Source organism: Myotis davidii, unplaced genomic scaffold (genome assembly GCF_000327345.1).
Source record: "Myotis davidii unplaced genomic scaffold, ASM32734v1 scaffold767, whole genome shotgun sequence".
NCBI classification, from domain to species: domain Eukaryota; kingdom Metazoa; phylum Chordata; class Mammalia; order Chiroptera; family Vespertilionidae; genus Myotis; species Myotis davidii.
In genome coordinates, this window is record NW_006297810.1 from 117,087 (window position 1) to 128,232 (window position 11,146).

The window sequence follows — 11,146 nt, forward strand, 5'->3', positions numbered from 1 at the left end:
TATTCCATTCCCTTCTTGCCTGGTGTTTTTCTTTTGAGAAGTCAGCTGATATTCTAATAGGAGTTCCTTTGTAGGTAACTTTCTGTCTCTCTTTGGCAGCCTTTAAGATTCCTTCTTTGTCATTGGTGTTTGCCAATTTATTTATGATGTTTCTTGGTATTGGTCTTTTGGGGTTTCATCTTGTTTGGCACTCTATGTGCTTCTTGGACTTGTGTAGTTTTTTTCTTGCCAGTATCAGGGAAGTTTTCTATTCCTTGCTTCTCCTCTCCTTCTGGTACCCCTATTAAGCGAATGTTGTTTCATTTGCGTTGTCCCAAAGCTCCCTTAGGCTCTCCTCTTGCTTTTTAAGTTTTTTTTCCAGTTGCTCTTGTGTTTGTGTGTTTTTTCCTACCTTGTCTTTTAATTCGCTGATACGGTCCTTAGCCTCTTCTAGTCTGCTGTTTAAGCCTTCCATTGTGTTCTTCATTGCAGCTATGTCGTTCTTCATTTCCTCTTGGTTCCTTTTCATGCTGGTGACATTCTTATTGAGTTCCTTATAATTCTCATTGAGTTTTGTGTATTTGTTATCCAGCTGTTTGAGCATCCTTATGACCATTACTCTGAATTCTTCCTCTGATAAGTTAGTAGCCTCAATTTCATTTAACTCCCTTTCTGGTGACTCCTTTTTGTCTTTCCTTTGTGGATTGCTTTTTTGTCTTCCCATGTTTTGCTGTAATGTTTTAACTGTAGCTCCGATTGCTTTGCTACCCAGTTTCTTTTGGGTATGGTGCTACTGGTGTGACCTCTCAGGTCTCCTGGGCTTAGTAGTCTAGTGTAGTTCCCTACTTGAGCTATTTGGGTTCTCTTGATGTAGGCCTGTGAGGTGAAAAGGCGCAACTGAGGTGTCTAGAAGTCAGCAGCCGTGGAGGGGGTGTCCCAATTTTTGCTTTCTTGTGCCCTTTATTGAAATCATGCGTGCCCAACGGGGACTCACAGTGGCACCCAGGAGCTGTCTGTTGGGGTGGTGGGGCTCAGGAGGCTTGTGTTCTGGAAAGGCATGACTGTGGTGTCCAGAGTTCTGTAGTTGTGTGGTGGGCAGACACAGCTTTTGCTGCTGCTTCTGTGGTTGGATACACGCGATCGCAGCGGCAGTTTACAGGGGCACCTGTGGTGTGTTTGCCTGCAGGGTGTCATGACACACTCTGAAGGGCGCTGGCTCTGAAGCCACTGGATTGCAGTGTCTGTGGGCAGGTATCCCAGAAGAGGGAATTCAGCATTTCTACAGCCCAGAAATGCACCCCTGTTTTTTTAAGTACATGTCCAGCGGGGCTCACAGTGGGGCCCCAGGGCTACAGCTTTTGCTGCTGCTTCTGTGGTTGGATACACGCGATCCCAGCGGCAGTTTACAGGGGCACCTGTGGTGTGTTTGCCTGCAGGGTGTACTGACACACTCTGAAGGGCGCTGGCTCTGAAGCCACTGGATTGCAGTGTCTGTGGGCAGGTATCCCAGAAGAGGGAATTCAGCATTTCTACAGCCCAGAAATGCACCCCTGTTTTTTTAAGTACATGTCCAGCGGGGCTCACAGTGGGGCCCCAGGGCTGCCTGTGGAGAGGTTGTCTTGGGAGACCTGCACGCTGGAAAAGCATGCAACTGTAGTGTCCAGAGTTCTGGAGCTGTGGGGTGTGGAAACTCAGTTTTTGCTGATGCACCTGTGGTGGATAGGCGCGCATTCCCGGTGGTGGTATACAGGAGCACCCGCAGTGAGTTTGCTAGCGCAGGCGCAATGAGGCACTCTGAAGGGTCCTGGCACGCTTAATCGAGGCCTTTGGGCAGGTACCCAGGATGGGTGAATTCAGAATTTCTACTGCCCAGGGGAGTGCGTCCTTATTTGTCCAAGATCGGACCCAGCGGAGGCTCACTGCGGCTTCCCAAAGTGCCCAGTGGATAGATGGGCTCAGGGGGAGTGAGCAACTGTGGCAGTGCCTTTGCCGGGCGCTGAGCCCTGACGCACTCTGAGAGACCCTGGCGCTGAGATACCCTGGCGCTGAAGGGCCCTGGCACTTAAGTTGCGCAGCTTGGTGTGTGTGGGCAGTTAATCAGGCAGAGGGAATTCAGAATTTCTACTGGGGGGCAGTGCACCTGTGTCTGTACAAAATCACATCCAGTTGGGGTGTACAGTGACTCTCAAGAGAAATCTATGGAGTGGTGTGCCTCGGAGACTTGCGTGCTGGAGACACGCAAATGCGATGTCGGAGGTCTACTGCTGGGAAGGGGTGGCTGCACTTACTGCTGTGGGCGTGGTGCTCCTTTGGAGGTGGAGATCCCAGGGTCTGCGAGTCTGCGGGTGGGCAGCAGGATTTTGGCTGGAGTGGCTGCTGGGTTGGGGGCAATATCCCAGGCCTGTCTGGGTGGTGGTGCTGATGAGTTCCTAGAAGAGGCCGCTCTCCCCTTCAAGATGGCGTGAGCTCCATGCCCGAGTCCCGCAGTCCGGGGAGTGCCGCAGCGGTGGTAGTCTCTCCCTGTCCCAGAGAGCGTGGTCTCTTCTTTAGGTTTTTGTAGTAAAGAAGTTTCCCTGCCCCATAGGTGTGGCTCAGTGATTGAGTTTCTTCTACCTGTGAACCAGGAGGTCTCATTTCAATTCCCTGTCAGGGTCTATTCCTGGGTTTTGGGCTCTAATAGGGGGTGTGCATGAGGCAGCCAATTAATGATTCTCTTTCATCACTGATGTTTCCCTTTTTTGTTTGTTTCGTTAATCCTCACCTGAGGATATTTTTCCATTAATTTTTAGAGAGAGTGGAAGGGAGAGGGAGAGACACAGAGAGAGAAACAGATGTGAGACAGACACATCAATTGGTTGCGTCTTGTACGCACCCCTGATTGGGATGGGGGATCGAACCTGCAACTGAGGTATATGTCCTTGATGGGACATTCCACAGGTCGACACACTATCCATCGAGCCAAACTGGTTAGGACTCATTACTGATGTTTCCCTTCCTCTCTGAAATCAATCAATCCCTCTCTCCATACATATCCTATGTAATAAAAGCCTAATATGCTAAGTGCCGGTCAACCGGTCAGCCGTTCAACCAATCAAAGTGTAATATGCTAATGATATGCTAATGCCGCTCAACTTCTCGCTATGATGTGCGCTGACCACCAGGGGGCAGACAGTTGACTGGTTGAGCAGTCGCTATGACCTGCTCTGACCATGAGGGGGCAGATGCCCCAACCAGTAGGTTAGCTTGCTGCTGGGGTCTGGCTGATAGGGACTGAACGAGATGGGCCGAACACGCCCTGGAGTCCTCCCACGGTCCCTCTCCAGCTGGCTGACCAACCTCCCTCATCCCTCCCTGGCCCTGATCATGCACTGGTGGCCTGGCCTGTGCCCTCTCACAATCCGGGGCCTCTTGGATGTTGGAGACTCGGTTTTGGCCTGATCCCACAGGCCAGGCTGAGGGACCCCACTGGTGCACGAATTTGTGTACCAGGCCTCTAGAGTGTGTGTGTGTGTGTGTGTGTGTGTGTGTGTGTATGTGTGTAAAAGAAGACTTTCTCCCTCTTTTTTATAAAAAAAAATTAGTTTCCCTGAGTTTTGGCTATATTTGTACTTGAAATGGAAGGAAAGTAATGGCTTATCATTGGAAGTTCAGCTTTTATGTATGGAAGTTCAAAATGTAGAAGAAACTAGAAATGAAAAAAGTTGTAAGATATCAAAGTAGTGGAAATTAGAAGTGGTGGCCTGAAAACGTTTCATAATGAAAACAAGTTTATGCTGTTGGTAGTGTCATAAGAAGCCTGTGGTACTATAACTATGCAGAAGCTGCAGACTGCAGCTAAGTGCCAAAGCAGCTCACTATTAAAGATGGACAGATGAATGCCTGCACTCCAGTGTTAATGAGACATGTACCTTCAATGCTGTGATATGCTGCACTGTTAGCAGTGTAGAGCAGTATGTTGGATTGGTTACTATATATATATATGTTGACTTATGTCATTTCTGTGTAACACTTTAATTTTATTTGCTATTATGTGATATATTTAGAGGCCATGAAACTGAATGTATGTATGGAAACACTGTTCTTAAAAAGATGTTTTGAATATAATCATATATAAACATACCTGTATTATATTTGTCAATGATTCTGGTTGATCAAGATTTTATTGTACTTTTGTGTTGATGTATGTGTTCCTTGCTTATTTATTACTCTGCAAATTAGTTCTTCCTGTTTAAGAACTAAAGGCTAGCCATAACCAGTTTGGCTAAGTGGATAGAGCGTTGGCCTGTGGACTGAGGGGTCCCAGGTTTGATTCTGGGCATGTACCTTGGTTGCGGGCACATCCTCAGTAGGGGGTGTGCAGGAGGCAGCTGATCAATGTTTCTCTCTCATCGACGTTTCTCTCTATCCTTCTCCCTTCCTCTCTGTGGGAAATCAATAAAATATATTTTAAAAAAAAGAACTAAAGGCTAATATTTTTAGTGCTTCCTATATGCTAGTCATGGTTTTTTCATTTTATGTTAGCATTCATATCATCTTGGTACCATTTCCAGCTTAGAGAAGAGTTAGGCATGGAGTTTAAGTAACTTCGAGGTCTGATAAGTGATGGAACCTGAATGTCAACTAGTCATTTAAAATTTTTTTTATCCTCACCTGAGGAGTGAGGATATTAATTTTTAGAGAAAATGAAGGTTGGGGCGAGAGGTGAGGGAAGGAGAGAGAAAGTAAGAGATAGAGAGAGAGAGAAAGAGAGAGAGAGAGAGAGAGAGAGAGAGAGAGAGAGAGAGAGAGAGAGAGAGAGAGAGAGAGAGAGAGAGAGAGAGAGAGAGAGAGAGAGAGAGAGAGAGAGAGAGAGAGAGAGAGAGAGAGAGAGAGAGAGAGAGAGAGAGAGAGAGAGAGAGAGAGAGAGAGAGAGAAACGGTGATGTGACAGAGACTTATCGATTGGTTGCCTCCCACTGAGTCGGGGAGGGGGAGTGCAGGGATGAGACTTGCAACCCAGGTATGTGCCCTTGACTGGGAATCAGACCCGAGACCCTCCTGTGTGCTGGCCGACGCTCTGACCACTGAGCAACTCCTGCCAGGCCTCAATCAGCCATTCTTATCCAAAACATGTGTTTATTACCTCTCTGCTATGCTGCTGCCTTATTAATGTCTTATACTTGTTCAAAATGAGAAGTTAAAACTGTTTCTCTGATACACATTTCAGTGTGTGTGAATACCTATTTCATTGCTCTTTCTTGTGCTTTTTTTTTTTTTTAAGATTCTTGGATTTCCCAATCAGCTTCATTTCCTCGAAATCAGAAACAGCCAGGGGTGGATTCTTTATCACCAGTGGCCTCGCTTCCTAAACAGATTTTCCAGCCTTCTGCCCAACAGCAACCCACCAAACCAGTTAAAGTCACTTGTGCAAACTGCAAAAAACCTTTACAAAAGGGACAGACAGCTTATCAACGAAAAGGATCTGCTCACCTCTTTTGTTCTACCACCTGCCTTTCCTCCTTCTCTCACAAGCCTGCTCCAAAGAAACTGTGTGTTATGTGTAAAAAGTAAGGTTTACTTTTAAACATAATTACATATAGTTTAATATTGGTGTATAAAATTTTAGGAATACTGTTAAAGTCTTAGAGATGAATTATTCTGCTTTCAAAATTGTTAAGCAAGTTGATTGAATCTTAAAGCTAAACTGAAATTTGTAATGATTTAGAGCAGTGGTTCTCAACCTGTGGGTCGCGACTCCTTTGGCGGTCGAACGGCCCTTTAACAGGGGTTGCCTAAGACCATCCTGCATATCAGATATTTACATTACGGTTCATAACAGTAGCAACATTACAGTTATGAAGTAGCAACGAAAATAATTTTATGGTTGGGTCACAACATGAGGAACTGTATTTAAAGGGCCAGAAGGTTGAGAACCACTGATTTAGAGGGTTCTCGATCAAGCCCAGGTAGCTTATGATTAAAAGGCTTTCTATTTTATAGAGTTTGGTATAGATCTTATAGTTAATTTAGTCTGCAATCTTCCTCGACTCCTTGAATTTGTAAAAATATATATTTATATTATTAATTAGATATATTTATTAGGCAGTTTATATATGGTTAGTCCTGTATTAAAATAGGTATGTGTTTATGTGTGTTTTGAACATTAACTCATTAGAATAGTCACTGTTTCAAGGTTCAGATACCAGTTTTCTGACGGCTTTGGAGAGAGAGGATGCTCTCTTCTGTCAATTTTTCAGTCTGCCTTAACTAGTTAAAAATAAGTGAGATATGCAAGGTCAAACCAGGTGGACTTTCTTGTACCATGTCTTGGAGCAGCCCAAATTTGGGAAGATATTTTTGATCTTAGAATTTTGGAAAAGTCTTAGTGCTCCATACGAGTTTAATACAGTCAAATATTGGGATAATTGTTATACACTTTTTAGATTGCTTTACAGTAGTAATAAAAGACTTACATGCTGTAATATAGCATCTTGAAATTGAGAATTGAAGGAAAACTTCAATGGTTATCAGTATTGTCATTTCCTTACAGTTTTTAAAAAATCGGTTTTTATTAATTTTTAGGGAGAATGAGAGAGAGAAACATCAATGATGAGAGAGAATCATTGATTGGTTGCCTCCTGCATGCCCCCTACTGGGGATCGAGCCTGCAACCTGGGTATGTGCCCTTGAACGGAATTGAACCTGGGACTCTATCCTTTTAGCCAAACCGGTTAGGACTCATTTCCTAACATTTCTAATTACAATTAGAGAGCTGTATAGAATGGTAGGTGGGGTTATTTTTATTATGTTCCTGTGACCTAGATATCTCACGCTTTATACTTATCCCAAGTGAGGGGAATTGAATAGGTATTATAAATTTATTATAACTCAATAAATTGGGCCTTGACATTAAACTCTATATAAATAATAACAGCCATTTTGTTTTTTAAAATGTTACCAATATCTGAAAGCCTTGTTAAGGAGATTAAGGATAAATTGGGTGTAGTGGCAAGGACTTAAGATAAAATAGTTTGCTTGTATAGAAATTAAAAATGTCAGCCAAAACCGGTTTGGCTCAGTGGATAGAGTGTTGGCCTGCGGACTGAAAGGTCCCAGGTTCGATTCCGGTCAAGGGCATGTACCTGGATTGCGGGCACATACCCAGTGGGACATGTGCAGGAGGCAGCTGATTGATGTTTCTCGCTCATCAATGTTTCTAACTCTCTATCTCTCTCCCTTCCTCTCTGTAAAAAATCAATAAAATATATTTTAAAAATGTCAGTTACTATTATGTTTGATTTTTTTTTTTTGTTAATCCTCACGAAAATGTGTATGTATATATATTTTTTAAATTTTTTAAATTTCTTATTGATTTTTAGAGTGGAAAGGAGAGGGTGAGAGGGATAGAAACATCAACGGTGAGAGAGAATCATTGATTGACTCCCTTCTGCACACTCCCATACTGGGAATTGAGCCCGCAACCCGGGCGTGTGCCCTCACTGGGAATTGAATCCTGACCTCCCGGTGATTCATAGGTCAACGACACTCAACCACTGAGCAATGTTGCCCGGGCACCAAATGTATTTTTTCCATTGATTTTTTTTTTTAGAGAGTAGAAGGGAAGGAGAGAGACAAGAGAAACATGGATATGAGAGACACATAGTTGGTTGCTTCCCGGGGCAGGATCAATCCTGCAATGGAGGTACGTGTCCATGACCAGAATTGAACACATGACTCTTCAGTCCTCAGGCCAGCGCTCTAACCACTGTGAAAAACTGGCTAGGGCTGTTTGATTATTTTTAAAAATAGAATTTTACTTTAAGTTGTTCCTCTTATTTTCAGAGATATAACTACAATGAAAGGAACCATCGTTGCTCAAGTGGACTCAAGTGAGTCCTTCCAGGAATTCTGTAGTACGTCCTGTCTGTCTCTCTATGAAGACAAACAGAATCCTACTAAAGGAGCTCTAAATAAATCAAGATGTACAATTTGTGGTAAACTAACAGAGGTTTGTACTTTTGTGCTTTATCACTTGATTTTAACTTTTGGAAATATTTTTAACTTTATATAGCAGTTATAATCTTTCATTAGAGTATACCTTAAAAGTGAGGGTATATAAAAATTGATCTGATGAATATCCCATTATGTAATCTGATTCTTCCCTAGTGAGAATAATTTAGGAAAAATTAAAATATAATATGAATTGACTTTTTTCCTGAGGTTGGGAGAACTCACAGAAAAAACCACCATGTTTAAATCAATAGGCTGACTAAATAAATAAGGCAACAATCTTGCTTAAGAAGTAGAACAAACGAAGTTTGGTAACTTCACATTGTTAATATGGTATTAAAGTGTTGGCATTTAATTAAAAAAAGAAACTGTGTGAACATACCTCATTTGAGTGATTTGTAATAATGGTTCTCTCTCCTTTTTCTAAAGTAGTGCACTTATTTATAGTTCCTTTTGGATTTATCTGAAGATTTCCAGTCTCTTTGTTTTAGAAGTTTTATAACAGCAATATTCAAACTGGGTTGCTTTGTATTATTTTTAGATACTGCTAGAGAACTTTGTAGTTATGTCACTGGTGTTCCTCTCCACACCATACATGTATTCCTTGGGTGTATAAAAATGATTCAAGGAATAATGAAATATGTGTTACATTTCGTTTTTGCTTAAACAAGCTTTTCACTAAAACATTAGTGAGGCATTTTTTTTCAATGGGAGTATCTTGTTATTTGACTACTTGTCATAATCATTTGCTTTATAAAATTTTGTTTGTTGTTTTCCTTTTAGATTCGCCATGAAGTTAGCTTTAAAAATATGACTCATAAGCTGTGTAGTGACCACTGCTTTAATAGATACAGAATGGCCAATGGTCTGATAATGAATTGCTGTGAACAGTGTGGAGAGTACCTGCCCAGCAAAGGTGCTGGAAACAATGTCCTGGTGATTGATGGTCAGCAAAAGAGATTTTGCTGCCAAAGTTGTGTCAGTGAATACAAACAGGTAATTCTTAATCTGATCAAAACCCACCACTCTAAAAAACACACATAAAAAACCCCCGCCATTCTTCTGAATGTATTGTAAATGGCTCTAATTGTTTTCTCTAATAGCATTTATTAACCAGATTTTTCTTGGAATCTCATTCCATTATTGTCTTCACATCTTGGAAAAGACCTATCTCAAATAAATACTATAAAGATAATTGTATATAAATGTGTGATGTTTACATAAAAAGGTAAATGCTATAAGAATTACTCAAGAATTCTTTTTTTTAAATATCTTGCCTTTATTTTATTTATTTATTTTTCTTCACCTGAGGATAGCTTACTGATTTTAGAGGGGCAGGAAGGAGAGAGAGAGAAAGAGAGAGAGAGAGGAAAAGGAAAGAAAGAAGGAAAGAAGGAAGGAAAGAAGGAAAGAAAGAAAGAAAGAAGGAAAGGGAGAGGAAAGGGAAGGGAAGGGAAGGGAAGGAGGAAGGAAGATGAAGGAAGGAAGGAAGATTGGTTGGTTGTCTCCCGTATGCACCCCAATCAGGGATGAAACCTGCAGCCTTTCTGGTGTACCGGATGGTCCTTCAGTCAACTGAACCTTCTGGCTGGGGCAGGATTTCTCTTTTGAATTTTCTTTTGGATGGTTGTAAATATGATTTCTCTCTCTTTTTTTTAAATCCTTACTGAGAACATTTTTTCCATTGCTTTTCAGAGAGAGTAGAAGGGAGGGAGGGAACAGGAGAGAGAAAGAGAGAAACATCAATGTGAGAGTGACACATTGACTGCTTGATTCCCTCTCACACTTGATTGGAGTGCAGGAAGTGAACCTGCAATGGAGGTATATGTTCTTGACTGAGAATCGAAACCCTTGACTATTAGGAGTGCAGGCTGCCACTAACCATCGAAAGACATTGGCCAGGGAGCAAATATGATTTTTCACATTGTTAAAGCTAGCTTAGGACTGATCATCTCATTTAATTTTCAGTTTTACTGTTAATTAAAAAAAAATCTTTAGCTTTGTAAGTATTGCATATGTCCCCCCTTTTCCCCATTGACCCCTTCTAGGACCAACCCTCTCTCCCTGCCTCCGGCCTTCACCACCAATTGTCTGTGTTTATGGGTTATACATACAGTATATGCATACAAGTTCTTTGGTTGATCACTCTCCCCACACCCTTCCACCACCTTCCCTCTAAGATTCTGCAATCTGTTCTATTGCTTTTTGTTGGTGGATCAATTTTGTTTATCAGCTTATTTTGTTCACTAGATTCCACATATGAGTGAGATAATGTGATACTTGTCTTTCTCTTACTGGGTTATTTAGCTGAGCATAATACTCTCCAGGTCCCTCCATGCTATCTCAAAGAGTAAGAGACCCTTCTTTTTTATTGCTGCATAGGATTTTATGGTGTAAAAGTTCCATGGCTTTTTTAATCCATTCTCACTGAGGGGCACTTGGGCTGTTTCCAGACCTTAGCTATTATAAATTGTGCTACTATAAACAGGGGAGCATACATTCTTTCTGATTGGTGTTACTGGTTTCTTAGGATATATTCCTAGAAGTGGGATCACTGCGTCATATTTAATTTTTTGAGGAAACTCCATATTGTTTTCCATAATGGCTACACCAGTCTGCATTCCCACCAGCAGTATACTAGGGTTCCCCTTTCTCCATATCCTCACCAGCACTTGTCATTTGTCGATTTGTTGATGGTGGCCATTCTGACAGGTTTGAGGTGACACCTCACTGTTGTTTGAATTTGTATCTCTCTGATGATCAGCGACTTTGAGCATTATCCTATCTAATAAAAGAGAAACATGGTAATTAGCCATACCTCTGCTACCCTTCCCATTGGCTAATCAGGGCGATATGCAAATTAACTGCCAGCCAAGATGGCGGACGGCAGCCAGGCAGCTTGAAGAGAACATGAGGCTTGCTTGCTTCAGTGACGGAGGAATCCAACATTCCCCGACTGCCTTGGCAGGCCTCTGAGCTGCAAGCAAATATGTAACAAACATAGAAGCTAAACAAAAGCCCAGAAACCTGCCGGGCTTCAGCCAGCAGGATCACAACATTGTAAGCAACGGCCAGAAACCTACTTTCAGCAGCGGAGACCTAAGAGCTGGAGCCAAGCCTCAAATATAAAGCTGGCCCAGAATAAAAAAAAAAAGAAAGAAAGAAAAAAAGGAGGGGTT

At 42.1% G+C, this 11,146-nt stretch overlaps 1 protein-coding gene across 6 annotated transcripts in view; it reads left to right on the top strand.

Moving 5' to 3' along the window:
• ZMYM2 (zinc finger, MYM-type 2) overlaps positions 1–11,146 on the top strand; it is a 171,151-nt gene that overhangs the window by 59,660 nt on the left and 100,345 nt on the right. For all 6 annotated transcript variants that reach the window (XR_001515521.1, XM_006773443.2, XM_006773445.2 and 3 more), the window contains 3 exons: positions 5,239–5,524; positions 7,800–7,965; positions 8,751–8,963. Coding sequence is in view for 5 of the 6 variants with exons in the window: in XM_006773443.2 (XP_006773506.1) it covers positions 5,239–5,524; positions 7,800–7,965; positions 8,751–8,963 (665 nt within the window). In the remaining variant the exon portion in view is untranslated. The remainder of the gene's footprint in view (positions 1–5,238; positions 5,525–7,799; positions 7,966–8,750; positions 8,964–11,146) is intronic.